A 26,341-nucleotide genomic window follows, 5' to 3' on the forward strand; every position below is an offset into this window, starting at 1 on the left:
AAATAAAATATATATATACATTACTATTCAAAAGTTTTAGGCAGGTATGGAAAAAATGCTGCAAAGTAAGAATGCCTTCAAAAATAGAAGTGTGAATAGTTTATTTTTATCAATTAACAAAATGCAAAGTGAACGAACAGAAGAGAAATGTAAATCAAATCAATATTTGATGCGACCACCCTTTGCCTTCAAAACAGCATCAATTCTTCTAGGTACACTTGCACAAAGTTTTTGAAGGAACTCGGCAGGGAGGTTGTTTCAAACATCTTGGAGAACTAACCACAGATCTTCTGTGGATGTAGGCTTCCTCGAATCCTTCTGTCTCTTTATGTAATCCCAGACAGACTCGATGATCGGTGAGATCCCGGGATTTTGGCCTAATATCATCGGGTTTGAATATCGGGATTTTATCTTCCAATCCCAGAATTTCGGGATTAGTCAGAGTATATTTGTCTTTTTTTTTATTGCCGGGCAGCGCTGAGCACCGGCAGCACATGACTCAGACGCTGCCCCTGCCTGACTGTGCGCAGCGTGATTTCAGAGGTCACGCTGCGCAGCCCGATGCCAGCCACGCCCTCCCATCCACTGCCCATAACACAAGCAGTGGAGGACTATCTGTTCTGGCCGCAGGTATCATCACAGAGGAAGCCAGTCCATGCAGCTGTGGAGAGGGGAGCACCCAAGAGTTGGCTGGTACTCGGAGGGATGGGGGCGAGAGAGATATCAGGACTGGGGGGGGGGCGGTAAGGATTGAGGGACAGATGGGGGGAGAGATATAAGGACTGAGGGATGGAAGGAGGATGGATTGCAACCACTGAGTCCTGCTGCTGCTTGCCAGTGACACCACCAACTTAGTCCCGGGATCCTGGGAATCCCAGGATTGAGTACTTTTCAATCCCGGGATTCAGGATTGAAAAAATGGCCCGGGATTGGCCTCCCTAGTGACCACCCTTTGCCTCCAAAACAGCATCAATTCTTCTAGGTACACTTGCACATAGTCAGGGCTTTTGTAGGATTATAGTCAGTTGTATGATTAACCAATCATACCAAACAGGTGATAATGATCATCATTTTTATATGTAGGTTGAAACACAGGGCCTGATTCAGACCCGCTCGCGAGCACTGATCGCTCGCAAGCGGGTCGATGGTGCCCTAGTGCGCATGCGCACGACGGAGGCTGCTCAGTCATGCGCATGCGCGAGACCCGGTTAGCGACGGGGAAGAAGTCGCTCCGGGTCTCGTACCAAAGGGGGCATGCTGTCGATGTTGATTGACAGCACGCCCCCTTTGGTGGGCGTGGGTGCCAGACGGAGGCGTTCCCGTGGGAACGCCTACCGTCTGGGTCCGGACCCACTGACATCACTAGTGATGTCAGTGGGAGTGATTTTGGCTCTGATAGAGCCAAAATCACTCCAGGGCTTGCGGTCACCGAGACCCTACCGCAGGGTCTCGTCGCAAGCCCGATAGTCGCGATGGTCTTGACCATCGCGACCATCTTTTTGGCCGCTCCAAGTTTAGGTAGGAGGGCCCTGATTCAGAGCGAGCGCTCTGGTCAGAGCGTCCAGCTCTGAATCAGGCCCACAGTCATTAACTGAAATAGAAGCAGCTGTGCAGGAGGCTTAAAACTGGGTGAGAAACATCCAAACTCTGCTAGAAAGGTGCGGTTGTGGAAGACATTTTCATGTCACAGGTCATACATCATGGCAAGACTGAGCACAGCAACAAGACATTAAGTAGTTATACTGCATCAACAAGGTCTCTCCCAGGCAAAGATTTCAAAGCAGACTGGGGTTTCAAGATCTGCTGTTCAAGCTCTTTTCGCAGATGCAAATTTGGGACTGCATTTCAGCAAATGGAGTTGGGGATCCGGTCAGGACTAATGGTGTCCTCAATGACGAGAAATACAGGCAGGTACTTATCCATCATGAGGCGTCTGATTGGCTCCAAATTTATTCTGCAGCAAGACTACGACCCCAAACATACAGCCAATGTCATTAAGAACTATCTTCAGTGTAAAGAACAAGTGGACCTAGATGAATTGATGCTGTTTTCAAGGCAAAGGGTGGTCGCATCAAATATTGATTTAATTTAGATTTCTTTTCTGTTCAATCACTTTGCATTTTGTAGATTGATAAAGTAAACTATTAACACATTTATTTTTGAAGGCATCCTTACTTTGCAGCATTTTTTTCCACACCTGCCTAAAACTTTTTCACAGTACTGTATGATATATATATATATATATATATATATACATACATATATACACAGTCATGTGCATAAATATTGGGACATTGACAGAATTTTCATATTTTGGACTCTATTCACCACCACAATGGCTTTGAAATGAAACAAACAAGATGTGCTGTAACTGCAGACTTTCAGATTTAATTTGAGGGTAATTACATCCAAATCAGGTGAACGGTGTAGGAATTACAACGGTTTCTATATGTGCCTCCCACTTTTTAAGGGGCCAAAAGTAATGGGACAAGTTAAACAATCCTAAATCTAACTTTCACTTTTTAATACTTTGTTGCAAATCCTTTGCAGGCAATTACAGCCTGAAGTCTGGAATGCATAGACATCACCAGACGCTGGGTTTCATCCCTGGTGATGCTCTGCCAGGCCTCTACTGCAAATGTCTTCAGTTCCTGCTTGTTCTTGGGGTATTTTCCCTTCAGTTTTGTCTTCATCAAGTGAAATGCATGCTCAATCGGATTCAGGTCAGGGGATTGACTTGGCCATTGCATAACATTCCACTTTTTAGCCTTAAAAAACTCCTTGGTTGCTTATGCAGTATGCTTCGGGTCATTGTCCATCTGCACTGTGAAGCGCCGTCCAATGAGTTCTGAAGTATTTGACTGAATATGAGCATATAATATTGCCCGAAACACTTCAGAATTCATTCTGCTGCTTTTGTCAGCAGTCACATCATCAAGTGGTATGTTTTGGATCATGAGCAGTTCTTTTCCTTCTCCATACTCTTCTCTTCTCATCACTCTGGTACAAGTTGATCTTTGTCACATCTGTCCATGGGATGTTGTTCCAAAACTGTAATGGCTTTTTTTGATGTTGTTTGGCAAACTCTAATCTGGTCTTCCTGTTTTTGTGGCTCACCAATGGTTTACATCTTGTGGTGAACCCTCTATATTCACTCTTGTGAAGTCTTCTCTTGATTGTTGACTTTGACACATATACACCTACCTCCTGGAGAGTGTTCTTGATTTGGCCAACTGTTGTGAAGGGGTTTTTCTTCACCAGGGAAATAATTATTTTGTCATCCACCACAGTTGTTTTCCGTGGTCTTCCGGGTCTTTTGGTGTTGCTGAGCTCTCCGATGCGTTCTTTCTTTTTAAGAATGTTCCAAACAGTTGATTTGGCCACACCTAATGTTTTTGCGATCTCTGTGATGGGTTTGTTTTGATTTTTCAGCCTAATGATGGCTTGCTTCATTGATAGTGACAGCTCTTTGGATCTCCTATTGAGAGTCGACAGCAACTGATTCCAAATGCAAATGTCACACCTAGAATCAACTCCAGACCTTTTACCTGCTTAACTGATAATGAAATAATGAGGGAATAGCCCACACCAGTCCATGAAATAGCTTTTGAGTTGATAGTCCCATTACTTTTGGCCCCTTAAAAAGTGGGAGGCACATATAGAAACCATTGTAATTCCTACAACGTTCACATGATTTGGATGTAATTACCCTCAAATTAAATCTGAAAGTCTGCAGTTGAAGCACATCTTGTTTGTTTCATTTCAAAGCCATTGTGGTGGTGAATAGAGGCCAAAATATGAAAATTCTGTCAATGTCCCAATATTTATGCACCTGACTGTATGTATGTATATGTGTGTATATATATATATATATATATATATATATATATAAAATATATATACACACACACACACATATATATATATATATATATATATATATATATATATTCGTACATATATAAATATGGATATATATATATAAAACAATTTTTAATGACAGGACTTTTCAGTAGCCATAAAAGTGATAAAAACTTGGATTTTTTTTTTTAATTGCATACCTTGTGTACTTTTTTTGAATGGCTTTTATAGATACCCCTCAATTAGGTTTATGTTCTGAAAAAAAAGCAAATCATGCCTTTGTGGCCCCAAGTCGATGATCATGTCCATGTATGAGCAGTGACAGGACCCAATCTGTTTCGTGCTACAGGGCAGAATGGGTCCTGATAGTGTGGTCAAAAAAGCACATAGGCAAATGATAGCCATCTGCTGGATTAACGGATTTTCAAATTATGGGCCTTAACATATTAGTCGCAATAAGACACTTTTTGGTAAAAAATGGCTTATCGTGCGAATTTGTACTTATCGCACAATCCTTCAAGCCGCGGTTTTCGCATCTGCGAATCCTCTATAGCCAAAAGCAGCAAAAAGTTTTCTGCACCTCCAGAGCAGATGATAAATTGTGCAAACCCCTATTTTAAGGTAAAAATGACGCATTTTGGTGCAGAGGGCCTGATTCAGACCCGGTCACAAGGCTGCATTCGCACGCAGCCTGCCAATGTTTGCAATCTGCACATGCGTACAAGATGCAGTGCGCGAACCAGTCCATGCGATCGGGAAGCTTTTGCACCCAGGAGCGGATTCAGACCCGCTTGCTAGGATGTGTTTGCTCGTAGCTGACCGATTTTCGCAATCTGTGCATGCGTATGCATCGCAATGCGCAAACCAGTGCGAGACATCAGGAAGCATTCGCTCGCTGCGCATAGCAGAGTTAGTGACAGGAGAAGTCTATGTGGGGGGTGACAGGGGCTGGTCACTTGAAACGGGGGAGTGGCGGTGTGAACGCAGGCATGCCTGAGCATCTTGACGCCGTTTAAGAGGCGTGCATAATTAACAGGCTGCGTCATTGTACACGTCACCTTGTTGTATTTCTCACTGAAGTGATCGCAGTGCTTGCAGCAGGATATGGTTATCCACAAGCACTGCAATCGCATCCGATGTACCAATGGTTGCATACACTTCCTGGAGATGATGTGCGCAAGTGGGCGTCTTAAGACCGGCTGGTGGGCATCTGAATACACAATGTGATCGCACACTAAGACTTAGTGGGCGTGCTAATGCCTTGCTGTGCGATCGCCCTGCCTATGCAATTTGCATACGCTGGGTGCGAGCGAACGCATCTAGCGAGCGGGTCTGAATCAAGCCCCCAGTACACAGACGCTCCACAAGCATGAGTGACTGGACTTGCCATTTGTGGGTGGTGACAGAGGTTGGTCGATGGTAACTGGGGTGTGGTGGTCCGAACGCAGGCGTGCCTGTGCATCTAAACGCGATTTCAGGGGCGATGAATAATTAAGACACATCGTCAGCATACACGTCACATGGCTGAATTAAACACAGCACTCGCGGTGCTTGCGGTAGGATATGGTCAACCACAAGTGTTGCGTATGGGTCCGATGTCAGACGATGTTACCGATTGTTTAATACACTTCCTAGAGATGACGTATGTTACTAAGGGAAAGTGGGCGTTTTGTATCAGGCTGGTGGGCGTCTCATTTCATACCGCGATCGCACGGCAAAACATAGTGGGTTTGCTAATATCTAGCTAGCGATCGCGGGATTTGCATACTTTGGATGCGGACAGCTGCGTGCGAACGCAGCCTTGCGAGCGTGTCTGAATCAGGCACAGAAACCCTTGGACACCCGCCTTAATGGCCAAATAGGAAAAAAAAAAGTTTTTAGTTAGCACAATTTGCCCAATAATTACGCAATTTTTTAGGTAAAAAAAAAAATGATGGAAAATGTGTTTAAAGTAGTGGGTCAGGTATTTTGGGGGGGCTGTATGGATTGGACATGTGTTTTAAACATTGCAGGTGGTTGCAGCAGGTGTATTTAATTTTTTTTTTAAAGTGCCCTGAAATGACACAAAAATATACTTGCACCCATCTTAATGTAACTGCAGCATTTATTTTGCCCAAAAAAATGTTTTCTAGTATTTTTCCACGGTTATATAAAAATGCATATGACGCAATTTAAAAACTCCAAATACTTATTTTAGGGCCACTTATACACTTCTATATTGTTTTCTTATCTCAGTTTGCCTTTTTTTGGGGGTACAGACAGATTTCCCCATTTTTTGCTGTACTTTTCGCCGGTTTCACCACGGACAGTTTTCATAGGATTGTGGGAAAAATAGGAGCGCTCATAGGCAAAATATGTGAAGTTATCGCACAAAAAGCCCCGAAGTGTGCGAAAACTTAACGTACGTAAAGTTTTCGCATTATCGCAGCTAATAGGGTATGGCCCTATCTGTCTGACTTTGGTGGGATCATTATTTGAGCATTCCGATGACCTTGGGGTCAGATACCAATAACAGGCCAACTTGACTCTCATCGGTGACATGAGTGCGTGTGGCTGGATTTACTGTACCTAAACCAGTGGTTCCCAAACAGGGTGCCGTGGCATCCTGAGGTGCTGCAAAGGCACATCCATGGATGCCACGAGTTGGTAGTCTATTACAAAATCTATTTTTTTTATGGTCAATGTGATAGGCAAAGCCAGTGTTGGTGGTTGCTAATCATAAAATATGAGGACAAACAGAAGCACAGCCCTGACCACCACTACATAACTGACCCGAAGGATGACAGATAAGCACAATTTACTTAATTTAATCACTTTTGCTGAAGTTCTCAATAAGAAACTTTTGGCTTAAGGGTTTCATTAAAAAAATGCTGATACTTTAGGGTGCCGTGATTCAAGAATGTTAGGGAACCACTGACCTAAACAGTCGTCTTTTTAGGCTATTCTTTATATTCATGACTGCACCAGGGAAAACGCTGCCAGACGACGGTCTAACTGGGGTTCTACGAAATCTATATTAAGTTTGGCATTTCTTTTAAGTGTCCTCTGTTTCTGAATTTCTTAGAGCAACTCCACATCACCGCCTGCCCCTTGTAATGTTCTCTATTAGTACTGTGCTCGGTAGAACATTTTAGAAATGTGAAAATATGAAAGTTATGCAGTTGTCAGGAATATTGATAAAGTGCAGCTGGATCTCGTCAGCAATACATACAGTACTGGAGTAAAAGTTCACACGGCAGATAATATTCGCAGCATTCAGTGCACGGTTTAATGTTGTTACTTACAATTCGGGGTTTAAATGGAGGTTTGATTTTCCTTTGCTCTAGATGTACCCAGTCGATTTCTTTGAAAAACGGGTGCTGCTTAATGGCCTCTTCTAACCCCTGGGCTGGCACGCAACCTAAGCGTTTGTTTGGATTCTTTGTCATGAACTGAGGAAAGAAAACATTATACTGCATTAGTCAATGTATAGTGAATTTTCTGGTTAAGTTCTGAGGTGCTGATGAGAAACTCCAGTGTGACATCACTACATGAACCTTATATAGCAGGGGTGGCCAAACTCGGTCCTCCAGATCCACCAACAGTTCACGTTTTCCAGGTCTCCTCACAGAATCACAAGTGAAATAATTAGCTCCACCTGTGGATCTTTCAAAATGTGGCAGTGAGTAATGACTACACCTGTGCACCTGCTGGGTGACCTGGAAAACGTGAACTGTTGGAAGATCTCAAGGACAGAGTTTGGCCACCCCTGTTATACAATATCAGATCCGTAACTAGACTTTTTGGTGCCCTGTGCCAGAAAGAGCATTGGCGCCCCCCTCATTTTTCAAAGGGACTTAATGTACCCAAAAAAGGGCCATGGCTTCATGGGGAAGGGCCAGGGGAGAGATAGGAGAGGCCAAAAGATGCTGGGGATGAAATAAGAGGAAGCTACAACCAAGAATGATAATAAACATAAATTTGACAGGCCCAAACAGCGCCCCCTGACCTCTGGTGCCCTGTGCGATGGCACTGGCCGCACTACCGTAGCTACGGTCCTGTACAATATACATACACCCCAGTTACCTCTGTCACTGCATCTCTCACTAATGCACCTTTATGCACTAACAAAACAAGTTTTTTTTAATAGTTTCAGACTTTGGCATAAGCAGCTCATTAGTGTGTGCTCTCATAGATACCTAGAGAAGTATACTCTGTGCTGAGGGTCATGTCTAGCACCACCCAGAGGCGTGTCCAGCGCTGTCTTCAGGTCATCAATCCCCCTCTCATCATCATGATCCCCTAATCTCCACATATATTTCTCCCCAATCTCCCTCCATGTTATTATATCCCTATCAATCCCCACAACTCAGTCACCTCACTTATCTATAACCATATTACGCCACGCAGTAGTGCCCCCAAGTTATATCAAGCCAAATAGAACTGTAAAATAAATCTCCATGTTTGTACACCATAAACAACCATTGGTCATATGATCACAATATGGAGGCGTGTGCAGTCATCACATGACATAAGTGTCCTAAACACACGTGTAGACGAACTGAACATGAATTCAGGCTTATTATTTATTTATTACTAGTTATTTATATAGCACACACATATTCCGCAGCACTTTACAGAGAATAGTTGGCCATTCGTATCAGTCCCTGCCCCAGTGGAGCTTACAATCTATGGGCCTGATTCAGCAAGGATCGCAACTGCTAAAGCGTACTCAGATGGTCGATTGTTGCGTACAGCGCATGCGTATGCATCACAGTGTGCGAATGCCTCACTGATACCAGGACTGCGATCACAGTGAGTACGCAGACCCATCGCAGAGTGATTGACATGAAGTGCCGTTTGGGGGGGGAGGGGTCGGAGAAATGTAGGCGTGCCAGTGCGATTGAACGCCGTTGCAGGGGCGTGCATAAATTAACCACTGCGGTGGCACATGCAACATGAGCTCATCCTTGCTGAATCAGGCCCTATGTTCCCTACCACATGTACACACACATACACACTAGGGGTAATTTTGTTAGGAGCCAATTAACCTACCAGTATATTTTTGGAGTGTGGGAGGAAACCGGAGCACCCGGAGGAAACCCACGCAAGCACAGGGAGAATATACAAACTCCACACAGGTAGGGCCGTGGTGGGAATCTAACCCACGACCTCAGTGCAACAGCAACTGAAAGGACAAAATAATATCCTATCCCTTATTCACCAAAGTAGGACTATAATAGCTAGTAGGTGACATCGATATTGTTAAATGTTATTGAAAATTAATAATGCTTCCAAATCATTTTATCTGTTGGGAAAACTGAGTTACATAGTGGACATATTTAAGGTAAAACAATATATGCGTGGAATAAACTACAGGTATAAAAACGTGTTACAGATATTATTACATATGCTCACAATATTCTACTTGCTGCTTTATTATAGTAGAGATAATAAAAAATAGCTATAGGGGAATGAGCTTTAGAACAAGAAGAGTATTGGGGTTGTGTGCTTATAACTACAAGGTTCTTGCTGTCTAGCATTTACTTGTGGACGCTGTTTGTGCTAAACACGGTTTCCTTATTCCAGAACATTACTTAAAAGAGGAAGTTCCTACATCCTGAATAATGACGACACGTCCAGAAAGTGTAGCTCCCATATGTTGCTGACGGCAGTGCCTTAGTACCGGCCATATAGAATCACTGACATCACTAAAGCCCTGAGGAAGGCAAAGTGGTACCTTTTATTGTAACCTCTGATACTTTGTACTGCAGCAGGTGTCATCAACACTGTTACCCCTATAAGAGACATAGCATCAACCTGATTATATCACACAAATGTAAGAAATATGTAATATTCTACATAACAAATCATTATATGAAGATTAGCAATACAAAAAGCATGGTTCATGGTACATATACTGACGGTATATAAAATATTTTAACTTGCTGCACCCAGACCTTCACAGTTGTATGTTTGTAGGGGTTCCCCTTTATTTTGGCAACTTGTAATTTGCAGAATATTAGTTTATCTATCTTTTTGGGGGTTTTGTACTGATTACTAATAATTCTCAACATCTATATCTCATAGTGATCTCTTTCCCTACAATTGATGCCTTAATAAGAACTATGGGCCTGATTCAGACCCGGTCGCAAGTGCTGAGCGCTCGCAACCGGGTCGATGGTGGCCCACAGCGCATGAGCACGACGGAGCCGGCTCCGTCGTGCGCATGCGAGAGACCCGCATAGCGACGGGCAGTCCGGCGCTCCGGGTCTCACACCAAAGGGGGCGAGCTGTCGATGTTGAGTGAAAGCTCGCCCCGTTTGGTGGGCGGCCCGGGGGGGGTGGCTGCCCAAATGGAGGCGTTCCCATGAGGACACCTGCTGTTTGGGAGCCGAAAGCTCTCCGGGGCTTGCGATGGGCGACATCCTACCACAAGGGTCTCGTCGCAAACCCGATGGTCACGATGGTCTTGACCATCGCAGCCATCATCCTGGCCGCTCGCAATAGCTGTGGTTGGCCACAGCTATGTGAGCGGCCAAGAGGCCGCTCCAAAAAAAAAAAAGCCCGGCCCTGATTCAGAGCAAGCGGCTCTGAATCAGGCCCTATATCCCCATTCATACACCACACAGTTTCAGGCCTGAATGCTTATATAGACGTTAATTGTCCACCTGCACCAATACTCTGTGGTGTGCTAGTAATGTATGTGGGTGGGCGGACCAGTAGTAGAGACGGTTTTTCTCACCTAAAGCAATTTTACACTGTAAAAAAAAAAAAAAAAAAAAAAAAAAGTCAGCCTTAAAGTACCTACAGTGCTTCTGGCTAAAGTAATAAGGTATAAAAACCAGTGTCTGCTAGCACAATGTAAGGAAATCAAGGGTTCCAAGACTAATCCCCTGTTAGCATTCTACAGTAAGCTGCACAGACGCCTCCCAGCTTCCTCTGCCTTTCCTGTAGAACATAACAGCATAACAGGACTATGTGACTTGGGTCACAGCGCTACTAGTCCACCGTTATTAATACTTGAGAGACCAGAAGATTCTAGGTATACACAATTTTCATTTTAATAATCTATTTAACTTTAAAAAAAAAAAGTTTACGTCTGTAATATAAAATACGAACAACGAATTAGATCATAAGACCTTTCTCTTCTCAACCAATAAGATTGCAACATTAAATGTATTAGTAACTGACAGACCATCACAGAGCTGTTACAGCATAGGCGAGGCCAGAGGCTGACTCCAAACTCCAAGCCCCATGAACCTTTCTGAGCCACTGGCTGCTATAATATGAGCTGGTAAAGATTACAAAGAGTAAAGATTATTATTATTGTATTATTACCGCAATGATAATAATTCACCAATCACTGCAATGTGCCATTGTGATGTTGGTATTATCCCAAAGCAGAAATAGCTAACAAAGCGCTTTACCAAGTCAGTCTAAGGGGATATGTACTGTACATGACCTGGCTCTTCAGCTAATGCATGAGGAATGGAACTGGAACAGGAACATGACTTAGCTTCAGTTCCACTGTAAATGTAAAAAAAAAATAATATAAATAAAATAATATGTACTATTGCTCATTAAAAAAAAAAAGCTTCATTAATTTTCTTCTGTTTTCGTCATGTACTGCTGTTATACTTGTTAAATAGGCTAATCTTACAGCAGGGCTATTGCCAGAGATGACCATTTGATGTACAGAGCAAAGTCCTATCATCAGAAAAACACCCATTTTCACCAGTCATTGAGCTTTGTGGCATATGGCAAATAAGCCCATTTATAATCAAGGCAAAAAACGAGGCTCGACACCGGAAGACCGGCAGCAGTGAAGATCCCAACAGCTCCAAAGGTAAGTATTTACTAACCCTACTCCCCCCCTAACCCTCCCTTAGGGGTGCCTAACCCTAACCTCCCTCCCTAGTGCCTAACCCTAAACCCCAAGTGCCTAAACCTAACCCCCCCTTCCCCGCAGCCTAAACCTAAGTCTCCTGGGGGAGTGCCTAACCCTAACCTCCCCATGGGGGTGCCTAACCCTAACCCTCCCCTAGCCTACACCTAACCCTCCAGGGGGGGTGCCTAACCCTACGTCCCCCCAGGAGCCCTAAAACCTAACCCCCCTCCACGGCTGTCCGCACCCGGCTTACCTTCGTTCGGTATGCCGGGTGTCGGACTCCTGGCATCGGTCTAATGATAGGCATCCGGATATCGACGTCTGTCATTAGTACCTTTAATTTGACAGTCGGGAAGTCGACTTCCTGACTGCATTCCCTTCAGATGACCAGAAGAGTAGTTGGGGTGGAGCAAAACATGCGCATGTACAGTAACGATGTCATTACAGTGAGGTCTGTTGTACTGTTTCCCTTCCCTTCCTCCCTGTGCTGAAATACTCTGTCACCTCCTGCGTCATTGTTATTTATTTATTATGTGCCAGCAAATTCAGTTACACTTGGTAACAAAACAGCAATAAAACAAGACTGGGCAATAGCAGAGAGACAAAGGGCTCTATTTACTACAATCCACATTGGTAATGCAGATTGTAGTGTGATATTATCGACTGAATTCGCATTGCGAATTCAGGCAATATCAGAGGGATTTACTACAAATCCCTTGCAGGGACAGAGCTTGCGATAAAGCTCTGTCCCTGCAAATCCCCTCCGCACTCTAGTCACGATATTTTCTCAAAAAAATACAGTGACTAGTGCCCCGCGCATGCGCCAACCGGCTGCCGCTGCTACCCCCCCGCCGCTAAGCCCCTCCCCCGTCATTAAGCCCCGCTCCAGCGATCGTGGACCCCCCCTCCCTTAATAGCACTTACCTGCAGTTATAGGTGCTCCGGTGATGTCTTCCATGCCTCCGGTCAGCTCATATCCCATACTGCACTGGGACCCGATCACCTGATGAACGGGCCGCAGTGCAGCATGGGAGACCAGCTGACCGGAGGGGAGTCGTCACCGGTGTCCCGACCACCGGTCCCTGGAGTCAGGTAAGTGATTTTTTTTTTTTTTACTATTTTTTTTTGCAGTGTATCAGCTTGCGGTCTGTTTAGACCACACAGCTGATCACTGGGACCGGCTCCGGGCTCTGCTCTGCCTTTTTGAGCAGAGTAGGAGTCCGGTAACCAGGGGAGACCCTGGAGGTGGCGTTATCACAGGGCTTTCCCCGGTATTTTTTTACAATTTATTTTTAGTAACTTTGGTCGGATCACATTTCCCATTACAATTATGGGAAATGCGATCTGCTTACTAAAAATAAGTTATACTTAGGGGTTGGAGTAGAAATTTACAAATTGTACAATTTTACAAATTCTATTCCAATTGCCCTGTAATAACTATAGGTGATACTAAAATAATGTGAAAAGGGTGTGAAAACTCCCTTTTTCACTTTATTTTAGTAAAAATAATGTTAATAAATAGAACCCAAAGAGGTAAAGCCGGGTACAAACTAGATGATGTCTAGTGCACACGACATCTTCAGCGAACAGAACCATGGCGGTGGAGCCGGCATCAGCTAGTGCATACATACTTACCGATGCCGGCAGTGACAGAGCGACGGTAGGGGCCATGCTGCATTCGGCAGCATGGCCTTCGCTAATGATATCCTCGGTCATACCTGCATGGAGAGCCGATGGAGGATGTTGCTGACGACGTTCAGGAGCTCGCATCGCCAGCGACATAGTAACACTAGGCGATGTACCCGATAGGTCGCTCAAATCCACCGGATCGGCCAACATATCATCTATGGTAGGGGTGGGCAATAAGTGGCCCCCCAGATGTTGTAAATCTACACATCCCACAATGCCCTGCCACAGTTTTCCTATTTGGCAATGCTGCTTATTACCCACCCCTGGTCTAGAGTGTACCCAGATTTAGATTGATACATGATTATAAGTGCTACATATTGCTCCAGCCAGATGCCAGACCAGATGCCAGAGATTCTTGGTGGGCCGCAGGATCAGTCACAGCAATGTCAGTGGGCTGTATACATGTAGAAAGAGAACAAATGTAGTTATGAGCGAACTGTATAGAGGGGAGGTAATTAGGTAGAATAGCTTACAGAGGTTATGTGACTTGTTCAGCAGATATGCTGTATGTAATAGCAAAATAGCTCTGCTCCCCCCAAACAACGAAGCCCTGTAAGTTAACAGATAGAGGCCTAAATCTCAACTAACGTAGCGGAGCTTTATCAGACCGGAACATAAATAATGATTACATAGCTATTGCTGAACTATAACGGTTTTTTAACCATTGTTTTTTTATTGAGTTTTATGCCCTGGAGCAAGAAAAATGGGGGTACAGAATATAATATAATGGGGGAACAAAGGGGATGGATCAAATAGGGGAGGTTACTAAATCAGGGATCAGGGGTGCACAGCATACAACCGGAATCAAATAACAGGTTGACATCAGGCATTGACACAAAATAAACACATTAAATCGGTATCCTCATCACTATGGTCAGTATGTGAAGAGTTAAACGACTCAGGTTCAACGCTGCAACAAAACTGCTATTACTGCACTGGTTCTCCCAATATTCAGACCAGACAAACCATATCATAGGAGGGGAGGCTGAACTACAATTCTAAAGGTGCTTACACATGGTACGATCTGTTCAATGAACGATATCACTGAACGATTTCCCTTGAACTTTCTGTAGTGCATGACAAACGATATTGGGTGTACAGATATCTTTCAGTGAAGTCAGGATCTCTGAACAGGCAATTCTTGACGATATTGTCTAGGTTAGCCTGTATGTACAGCAGAGATGCCGACATTTTGGCTGCCCCTTCTGGGGGGCAGCCAGATCGCGACCGGCTGTTGTGGGCGGAGCGTGGGCGTGGCCATGCAATTGCATCATTTTGGCCCCGCCCCCACGACCCAATAATCCTGGCATTGTGAAGCAGGGGGCGGGACCAAAAATGATGTGATTCGGCATGAATCGCGTCACAGGCCCCACCGCTCCCGGGGATTCTCATGTAATCGCTGGGGGGTTCAGGAGCGGTCGGCAGCTTGTGGGAGGATTGCCTGCCTTCCCGGGAGGGTCACCTGAATTTCGGGAGGCTCCCAACCAAATCGGGAGGGTAGGCAAGTATAATGTACGGACTACCAAAGATATCGTTATCATCCATGCGGGAGAGCGCATTGTTGGTCGTTCATTGCAAACAAACTGACCGATATGATCGATTTATCGTTCAGCGATATCGTACCGTGTGTACACACCTTAAGCATTACTGCTAGTTCATTGTGTGTAATAAAAGGGGAGAGTTCAACAAACATTTCTCAGCTTTGTGTTATGATCTATCCATGCTACAACATTTTAGATAATTGAACTCCGGCTGCATTTACGAGGAGTCTAATAAGTAAAACCTGTCTCTTTCATATTTATACATTATAATGCTTAGAGCAATTATTACTGACTAGTGTATCAGGACACAAAATTATGGTTAACTTTAAAAAAGTAGAAATTTTTACACTGGGAGTTACAGTATATGTGAACGAGGGGCCTAATTCAGACCCGATAGCTCGCATCCAGAGTATGCAAATTTTTCAAAGTGACGCCGTGGGAGGCGAGCGCTCGCTAATGCATAAGCACACCGACTTTAGCAGTGCGAGCGATCGTTCTGTGTATGCAGACACCCACTAGAGTATGTAGAGACGCCCACTAGTGTGTGTCATCTCCAGGAAGTGTATTAAAACATTGGTACATCGAGCAGCGCTTGTGGTTGCCTTACCCTGCCGCAAGCACTGCAAGGACTTCAGAGTAAAAATCAGGCATGTGACGTCTACTATGACGCTGCCTGTTAATTATGCACGCCTTAAAAACGGCGTAGAAACACCCAGGCACGCCTGAGTTCGCACCTCCACACCCCCGTTATTAGTTTCCTGCCCCTGTTGCCACCCACAAACGGCCTCTCCTGTCACTCATTTCACTGGGCTGTCTTTGCTGAGCGAGCGTCAGGCCTGCGATCACACAGAGTAGTTCGTCCACGTGCAGAACGAAGCGTTTGCAAAGCATCGGGCCGCTGGCGAGCGCATAGCGCTAGCGAACAGGTCTGAATCAGGCCAATATGTTTTAGGTGTAAATGGAAAAAAAATTAATAAAATAGCTGTAGTTCACTTTCGGTTTACACAAATATATTTTGAGTTTAATTAATACTATATTTTAATCTTGAGGTGTATTCATATGTCTACATCTCATTACTAAATGAGGATATGTGGACATCAAATTTACTCTAATGACTATTTGTGCATCTGGAATTGACATGACCAAGATAGCAGTTTGTAAATTGTTAAAAGGCAAGTTTTGTGTCAATATTTGGTGATACAGGGGCTGATGTATCAAAAATGTAGAAAAGATCCAGTTTCTTTCCGTCAGACATCGTGCATTTATCGCCATCGTTTTGCTTTTTTAATCGTCTTATGTATCATGTATTTTCGGTATGTAGTCAGGAAGCCGACGGTCTAATTGCCGACCGCAGTCTTCCCGCCTGTCTAATCCCGGCAAGGTACTAATGACAGGCGTCGAAATCACGATGCCTGTCATTATACCTACGACGGGAGCTTGATGCCCGGCATACCGAACGAAGGTAAGCCGGGCACAGACAGCCCCGAGGGGGAGGGTTAGGTTAGGGGCTCTTGGGGGGGACGTAGGGTTAGGCACCCCCCTGGGAAGGTTAGGATTAGGCTAGGGGAAGGGAGGGTTAGGCACCCCCGGAGGGAGGTTAGGGTTAGGCTGTGGGGAAGGGGGGGTAGGTTTAGGCACTTAGAGGGGGGTTAGGGTTAGGCACTTGGGGGGAGGTTAGGGTTAGGCACCCCTAAGGGAGGGTTAGGGGAGAAAATAGGGTTAGTTATACTTACCTTATTAGCGATCAGGATCTTCACCTCTGCCGGGCTTCGGCTGTTGGGATTTCAACTGCCGGCCACGCGAAAAAATGGGAATGTGATAAACCCCCTGAATTGTGATCATTTTAGTTTTCGAATTAGATCATGGGAAAACAACTGCATAGTTAATTTTTCCATATTCCTTTAAAAAAAAATGGCAAGTGCGCATGCTCGGTTTCAGTTTTGGACATGTGCAGTGAATGGTAGATGGCGTTCTGCGTGAGTGACAAATTCTAGTGGTTCTTCAAAATAAAGGAATCCCTTGCTACTAGATATCCCCTCCCCTTTAGTTTCTCCTGGTTTTCCCTACAAAAAAACATTTCTTCTATGGGTCTCATATATATCGGGATGCCGCTGTCGGTATTCTGACAGGAGGCATCCCGACAGCCGCCATTACATACCGATACCACACACATATACAGTCAGGTCCATAAATATTGGGACATTGACAGAATTTTCATATTTTGGCCTCTATTCAACACCCCAATGGCTTTGAAATGAAACAAGCAAGATGTGATTTAACTGCAGACTTTCAGATTTAATTTGAGGGTAATTACATCCAAATCAGGTGAACGGTGTAGAAATTACAATGGTTTCTATATGTGGCTCCCACTTTTTAAGGGGCCAAAAGTAATGGGACAAACTAAACAATCCTAAATCTAACTTCACTTTTTAATACTTTGTTGCAAATCCTTTGCAGGCAATTACAGCCTGAAGTCTGGAACGCATAGACATCACCAAACGCTGGGTTTCATACCTGGTGATGCTCTGCCAAGCCTCTACTGCAAATGTCTTCAGTTCCTGCTTGTTCTTGGGGCATTTTCCCTTCAGTTTTGTCTTCATCAAGTGAAATGCATGCTCAATCGGATTCAGGTCAGGGGATTGACTTGGACATTGCATAACATTCCACTTTTTAGCATTAAAAAACTCCTTGGTTGCTTATGCAGTATGCTTCGGGTCATTGTCCATCTGCACTGTGAAGCGCCGTCCAATGAGTTCTGAAGTATTTGACTGAATATGAGCATATAATATAGCCCGAAACACTTCAGAATTAATTCTGCTGCTTTTGTCAGCAGTCATATCATCAATAAATACAAGGGAACCAGTTCCATTGGCAGCCATACATGCCCACGCCATGACACTACCGCCACCATGCTTCACTGATGAAGATCATGAGCAGTTCCTTTCCTTCTCTTCTCTTCCCATCACTCTGGTACAAGTTGATCTTTGTCTCATCTGTCCATAGGATCTTGTTACAGAACTGTAATGGCTTTTTAACATGTTTGGCAAACTCTAATCTGGTTTTCCTGTTTTTGTGGCTCACCAATGGTTTGCATCTTGTGGTGAACCCTCTATATTCACTCTTGTGAAGTCTTCCCTTGATTGTTGATTTTGACACATATACACCTACCTCCTGGAGAGTGTTCTTGATTTGGCCAACTGTTGTGAAGGGGTTTTTCTTCACCAGGGAAATAATTCTTTTGTCATCCACCACAGTTGTTTTCCGTGGTCTTCCGGGTCTTTTGTTTGGTGTTGCTGAGCTCTCCGGTGCGTTCTTTCTTTTTAAGAATGTTCCAAACAGTTGATTTGGCCACATCTAATGTTTTTTCTATCTCTCTGATGGGTTTGTTTTGATTTTTCAGCCTAATGATGGCTTGCTTCACTGATAGTGACAGCTCTTTGGATTTCATATTGAGAGTTGATAGCAACTGATTCCAAATGCAAATGTCACACCTAGAATCAACTCCAGACCTTTTACCTGCTTAATTGATAATGAAATAACGAGGAAATAGCTCACACCTGTCCATGAAATAGCTTTTGAGTTGATAGTCCCATTACTTTTGGTCCCTTAAAAAGTGGGAGGCACATATTGAAACTGTTGTAATTCCTACACCGTTCACCCGATTTGGATGTAATTACCCTCAAATTAAATCTGAAAGTCTGCAGTTAAAGCACATCGTGTTTGTTTCATTTCAAAACCATTGTGGTGGTGAATAGAGGCCAAAATCTGAAAATTCTGTCAATGTCCCAATATTTATGGACCTGACTGTATATATATATATGTACATATAGTTCCCCACTCTCAATAATTAAAACAACTCCATTATTCTATAGGACAGGTGTGTGCAGTATTTGTTTAATTGTTTGAACCTTAATTGTGCACCCATTTATCTGACAATAATGGCAAATGGTCATTTTAATGATAACAAACAGTTTATAAGTTATAATTAATAATTTTTTTTTTTTTTTTTTAAATACCCCTTCTAAGGTGGCTGGTATAATGCACCATACAATGCCTGATGACTAATATACAGTATAATGCAAGGACCATTGCTTGGTGATTGTTATTCAATAGAAGGTCCATTCCACAGCGGTAGAGCATTCCCTGGTGGCCCAACATAAATACCGAGCCCAATTCCTGTTAGCACAGTATATAATTCAGAGCCTAAACTCTGTTGCACAGCATACAATAAAGAGCATAAGCCCTGGTGGCTCATTGCACTTTACTCAGTGCACAATAAAGCCCATTCCCTGATAACAGTGCACAATAAAGCCCATTCCCTGATAACAGTGCACAATAAAGTCCATTCCCTGATAACGGTGCACAATAAAGCCCATTCCCTGATAACGGTGCACAATAAAGCCCATTCCCTGATAACGGTGCACAATAAAGTCCATTCCCTGATAACGGTGCACAATAAAGCCCATTCCCTGATAACGGTGCACAATAAAGCCCATTCCCTGATAACGGTGCACAATAAAGCCCAATCCCTGATAACGGTGCACAATAAAGTCCATTCCCTGATAACGGTGCACAATAAAGTCCATTCCCTGATAACGGTGCACAATAAAGTCCATTCCCTGATAACAGTGCACAATAAAGCCCATTCCCTGATAACAGTGCACAATAAAGCACATTCCCTGATAACAGTGCACAATAAAGCCCATTCCCTGATAACAGTGCACAATAAAGTCCATTCCCTGATAACAGTGCACAATAAACCCCATTCCCAGATAACAGTGCACAATAAAGCCTATTCCCTGATAACAGTGCACAATAAAGCCCATTCCCTGATAACAGTGCACAATAAAGCCCATTCCCTGATAACAGTGCACAATAAAGTCCATTCCCTGATAACAGTGCACAATAAAGTCCATTCCCTGATAACAGTGCACAATAAAGTCCATTCCCTGATAACAGTGCACAATAAAGCCCTGATAACAGTGCACAATAAAGTCCATTCCCTGATAACAGTGCACAATAAAGCCCAATCCCTGATAACAGTGCACAAAAAAGTCCATTCCCTGATAACAGTGCACAATAAAGTCCATTCCCTGATAACAGTGCACAATAAAGTCCATTCCCTGATAACAGTGCACAATAAAGCCCATTCCCTGATAACAGTGCACAATAAAGTCCATTCCCTGATAACAGTGCACAATAAAGCCCAATCCCTGATAACAGTGCACAATAAAGTCCATTCCCTGATAACAGTGCACAATAAAGTCCATTCCCTGATAACAGTGCACAATAAAGTCCATTCCCTGATAACAGTGCACAATAAAGTCCATTCCCTGATAACAGTGCACAATAAAGCTCATTCCCTGATAACAGTGCACAATAAAGTCCATTCCCTGATAACAGTGCACAATAAAGCCCATTCCCTGATAACAGTGCACAATAAAGCCCATTCCCTGATAACAGTGCACAATAAAGTCCATTCCCTGATAACAGTGCACAATAAAGTCCATTCCCTGATAACAGTGCGCAATAAAGTCCATTCCCTGATAACAGTGCGCAATAAAGCCCAATCCCTGATAACAGTGCACAATAAAGTCCATTCCCTGATAACAGTGCACAATAAAGTCCATTCCCTGATAACAGTGCACAATAAAGCCCATTCCCTGATAACAGTGCACAATAAAGCCCATTCCCTGATAACAGTGCACAATAAAGCCCATTCCCTGATAACAGTGCACAATAAAGTCCATTCCCTGATAACAGTGCACAATAAAGTCCATTCCCTGATAACAGTGCACAATAAAGCCCATTCCCTGATAACAGTGCACAATAAATCCCATTCCCTGATAACAGTGCACAATAAAGTCCATTCCCTGATAACGGTGCACAATAAAGCCCATTCCCTGATAACAGTGCACAATAAAGCCCATTCCCTGATAACAGTGCACAATAAAGTCCATTCCCTGATAACAGTGCACAATAAAGCCAATTCCCTGATAACAGTGCACAATAAAGCCCATTCCCTGATAACAGTGCACAATAAAGCCCATTCCCTGATAACAGTGCACAATAAAGTCCATTCCCTGATAACAGTGCACAATAAAGTCCATTCCCTGATAACAGTGCACAATAAAGTCCATTCCTTGATAACAGTGCGCAATAAAGCCCAATCCCTGATAACAGTGCACAATAAAGCCCATTCCCTGATAACATTGCACAATAAAGCCTATTCCCTAATAAAAGTACACATAAAAGCCCATTCCCTGATAACAGTGCACAATATAGGCCATTCCCTAATAACATTGCACAATAATGGGCATTCCCTGATAACACTGCACAATATAGGCCATTCCCTGGTCACGGTGTACAATATAGGCCATTCCCTGGTGACGGTGCACAGTACAGCCCATTCCCTGGTGACCTGTGCACAGGAGAATTGTTTTTAGTGGCCCAGTGTGCTCTATACAGATTTATTGTGGCCCGAATGCACACAATAAAGTGTAATAATGGGTTATGCATCGTACATTAGATACTAGAAAGTTTGTATTGTGGGTGCAGGTAAGGCATCTAGGATCACTGGGCCTGATTCAGCTTAGGGAATAGAGTAAGATATAGCAAGTAACTGCGCATCTTGTTTGGTAAAGCCATGCTGCACTGCAGGTGGGGCAGATATATAATGTGCAGAGAGAATTAGATTTGGGAGGGGTGTGTCCAGACTGACATCTATATTGCTGTGTAAAAATAAAGCTGTGCAGTATTTGTGGGCTACATGCAAATGCTTTTAAGTATTTGCACCCCTTGCATTGCAACACGGTTTATCCAGGTTCACAGTTATTTGCTATATCTCACTCCAGACTTGCCGACAATCTGGCTGCCTCCAGGTCGGCACAACAGGGGGATTGACGCGATTTTGAGGGCGGGGGCGTGACTGTGCGATTGCGGCCCCTCCCCTGTTACACAATGCTAAGAGTACATTATACAGCCGGGGCCACGCTGAAGCGATTCAGCGCGAATCACATCATCGGCTCCCCCCGGACCTCCCAATTATACAAGGGGGAGCGTACCCCGGAGGGAGGGGAATGGAAACCCCCCGTGACACTCCTATTGAGAGAATTTACTCTAGATGCTTCCTCCCTCTGTCCAAAAACACACTTGTAGGTCAAATATCTTCTGACTAAGTTGCCCCTGGTGTATGTGGAAAATTAAATTTTTAAGCTCCACTGAGAAAGAGAATGATGTAAGCTACCAAATAAGTAATAATTTACTTATATCACATACTTTATTTTTATATTAACACTTTCTTATAAAATGGTTACTTTTCCCTTTAAGGACAGATAACTTTCCTGTGCCCTGGGCAGGATTACATTATATTTTGGCTCCATATCAAACCCCAGGTGTCCTACATAGGCTTTGAATCAGGTTTCAGAAGAAATCCTACTGTTTACGTGGTCCATGCATCATTATTTTGTTATTCTCTACACACCTTTCTTGTTTAAGCAGGATCACGTTTGCTTGTGTATTTGATTGTTATTATTTTTAGCTACTGGTATTCTGTTGTTAATATTTGGAAACTGGAGTCGGAGAATTACACAACCTTAAATATTAATTCAGAAAACCCAGCTGGCATCCACAGTGCAACCCTTGCCAGATGCTTTTGGGTATGGTTCCTACTTTCACAGCTCTAAACTACAGAACAATTGTGTTATTGTATCTGTCGCAAGTAAATCATTTTGATGCCCTAGAACACTACAAATAGTCTAGAATCAATTTTTATCCATTGAGTGACTTTTAAATTACCTTAAAGGAACATTACAGGGTGGTATGAGACTCTCATGCAAATCGGCCACCTGTATTCAGAGAGGTATTCAATTGGGAAACCGGCTGACGTAAGCCCGACAGCCGGCTTCCCGATTGCTTTATCCCGGCGAGGGTTAAATGACAGGCGTCTAAATCTAGACGTCTGTCATTTTTCCAATGTCGGGCGCCGCGAGCGGACAGCCATGGGTGGGGGGGGGGGGGAGGGTTAGGTTTAGGGCATCCGGGGGGGACTTATGGTTAGGCACCCCCCCGGGAGGGTTAGGGTTATGCTAGGGGAAGGGGGGTTAGGGTTAGGCACCCCCCCCGGGGGACTTAGGTTTAGGCAGCGGGAAAGGGGGGGTTAGGTTTAGGCACTTGGAGGGGGGATTAGGGTTAGGCACAGGGGGGGAGGTTAGGGTTAGGCACCCCTAAGGAGGGTTAGGTTAGTTTGTACTTACCTAGGGACGATCGGGATTTCCAGCGCTGTCGGGCTGCAGCTGCCGGGATCTCTGCATCTGTCGGACTGACGCTGCCGGGAACTGAACTGCCGGCCATGCGTCAGCCGGTATTTCATACCGATTCCTTCAGAAATGGCTGTCATCGCAATTAGCTCTCATTCTTTTTTTAGAGAATAGTGAATTATGTTGTCTTGATCGATCATAGCAGGCTCACAACTTGCTTTTGAGTAGTGGCATATTTCTGTCAATGCCTGACTGACATCCTCTGTGACTTACACATATTACCGGAGCCAACATCAGCACCTGACAGGGCAGAAACCAGAGCAAGGGGCCCAGGAGACTGGCACTCCAAAGCTCTGTAACGCTGAGAATGGCTCTGATGCTTGACCGAATTTAGCAAGAAATAACCTACCAGTGCATTTTGGACAGTGGTAGAAGGTGCTTGGAGGAAACCCACAGCGAGCAAAGCCTGGATACATTATGCACACCAGATCCAAAGAACAAACCAACATTGATAAATCACTGTTATGTCCAGCACATATATGTGTGTTATATATAAAATCTGGGAGAACACCGCTATAACTAAAATCTTAAAAGCTCCCCATCCCTTTAATCCTTTTAAATACCTTAAAAATGTTTAACAAAACAAAGCTTATTTTTAAACTTGGACATAAGACATGGAACATGCACACATGCAGCCTGAGTTACATCACCCACCTCCGCCATTACAAGATCCAAACTTTGGCATCCCTTTTGCCTCCTCTCTCTGCAAATTGTACTGCCAGAGAAACTGTGATGTGGCAATTGAACCTCATAGCCGCCAACATACACCGCTTCTAGCCACAAAACAGCATACGGATAATGTGGTGAGACAGGTGGGAATTTTTTATATTTGTTTATTGATATATGTGTTTTAATAAATATTCTTTATGTACATGTAAGTGTAATTATTACTACACCAGTGCAGGTCTATGTTTTATTTATGCTTTTGTAGGGTTGGCAAATACCTTTTTTACTGTTGCAGGTGTGATTATTTTCACTATATTTCTGTGTGTGGAGCAGGCACTAAGAATATCTTAAATGTCGAATCCATTATCTATCTATCTATCTATCTATCTATCTATCTATCTATCTATCTATCTATCTATCTATCTATCTATCTATCTATCACAGTGTGTTAAAATGTCTCATAAAAGAAAAACCCACACATGCTCAAGTGGGAACAGGACACAAACTAGACCCTTGAAACCGAGAAATGGGCGATGATCATAGAAACCCTGGCCAAAAGCTCATTTAACTTTGCATGTGATACATCCTACCCAAGAATCCCGGCGCTGACATCCCGATGGTAAGTACTTGGGTTAGGGGGAGGGTTAGGGTTTAGGCACTAGGAGTAGAGTTAGGCACTAATGGGGGAGGGATAGGTTTAGGGTGTGGGAGGTTAGGTTTATGCACTAGGGGGGAGGTTAGGTTTAGGCACCGGGGAGGGAGGGTTAGGGTAGGGAGGGTTAGGATACTGACCGACAAGTGTCGGTATCCTAACCCTGTCGGGATGCCAGCCGTCGGGATTTTGGCCTCCGGGATCCCGAGCACTGGCATCCCGTACTCAACCCCAAGAAATATATAGATTGATTGTTATGGACAACTTCTTTACGCTTTAGAATAGGGGTGGGCAATAAGCGGCCCCCCAGCTGTAGTAGAACTACACATCCCTGCATGCCCTGCCACAATTTTGCTATTTGGCCATGCTAAAACTGTTGCAAGGCATGCTGGGAGTTGTAGGTCAACAACAGCTGGAGGGCTGCTTATTGCCTAACGCTGCTTTAGAAGGTTTGACACATCTCCCCCTTGTTTTTCTCTTCACCAAAGGATGACTATTGATGAAGATGGTGAAGAAAGGCATCAAATCAATACTTCCATGGATGGTAGTATTGATTAAGGGTAGTGGTTTCTTCAGAAGGTAAACTGAAACCGCTACCCTAAAACAGCAGAGAACTGCGTAAAGGAATAGGGATTTCTCCACCTGCTTGCAGCTGCTCCGTAAGGACTTTGTACCTGCCGCGTTGTCTACCAGCCGGAGGACTCCGAGCGCTCAGCATACTGCCAAACCAGCCGGAGGTCTCTTCAAACCTGTGCATTTCCCCCCTTCTATGAGGTGACGGCACCGTGTGCTATCGGTTGCTCGCTACAAAAGACCTAAGCCTGAGTACCGGGAGCGGTAAGAATCCATTGAAAGAGATATATTACTCTTGGAATTGAAAAACCTATACTTACATCGCTTAACCGGGTGGGCTAACAATATGACCTGTGCACTAAAGAAGGGAGATTGGAGAGAAGTAAAAAATACCTGGCAACTATATTGGAGACAAAAGGCAAAATTATTGCAATAATTAAATCAGCTGCATATAAACTATCTATACAAAGGTGGACTTATTTTTTATGTTTTTTGTAATTTTTTCTTAAAAATTTGTGTTCTGTACAAATATAGTTTTAATGTCAATTTTTAATGTATATATCATGGATATTAAATGTTGAATTGAATAATCGTCTGCGCTCCTTGCTGTTTTAGAGAACGTTAATTGTAGATCATCTATTGTAGATCATCTATGGGAGTATATCAGAATTACATGGTAGGAGCTGCAATAATTTGCATATTGTAATAAGGAGATATATATATTTTTAGTGTATTTATAAGCGCCTGAATATTAATATTTGAATAGTATTCAGTGAGCAATTGCCCTGTGGAGCAGTTTTCTTACTACTGTCCCCACAGAAGTATTATGCATTCATAGAAACTAAGTCTAGAAGTTTCATTTAAACATAGATTATACAATACTCAATGTATGGATATATTTGATAGTGACTAGTAATATATGACTGCACTGAATATGAATCATTGTCTTTCATTGTGTCCGGGAGATTGGCAGGCACAGCAAACTGGAAATGGTCAGAAAGATAAGAGAGATCTGCTTTGTTGGATTTTCCCCTATAATACAATTCTCCATTGCTCGGGTTTATACAATATAAAACAGCACAGAACACAAACATTATGTTCCTTTCCCACAAGAAGTGTAATTTATCCCAGGCCCCATTATCCTAGCAATGGCACCACAAACTGTACTTGA

General features: G+C 43.7%; 1 protein-coding gene across 1 annotated transcript in view; it reads right to left on the reverse strand.

Moving 5' to 3' along the window:
• The window catches only part of PRKCE (protein kinase C epsilon), a 432,697-nt gene that overhangs the window by 26,749 nt on the left and 379,607 nt on the right, over positions 1-26,341 (reverse strand). The window contains exon 14 of the mRNA XM_088477268.1: positions 7,146-7,292. Coding sequence (XP_088333394.1) covers positions 7,146-7,292 — 147 coding nt within the window. The remainder of the gene's footprint in view (positions 1-7,145; positions 7,293-26,341) is intronic.

The sequence above is a fragment of the Taudactylus pleione genome, unplaced genomic scaffold (genome assembly GCF_031769625.1).
Source record: "Taudactylus pleione unplaced genomic scaffold, aTauple2 ptg000201l, whole genome shotgun sequence".
NCBI classification, from domain to species: domain Eukaryota; kingdom Metazoa; phylum Chordata; class Amphibia; order Anura; family Myobatrachidae; genus Taudactylus; species Taudactylus pleione.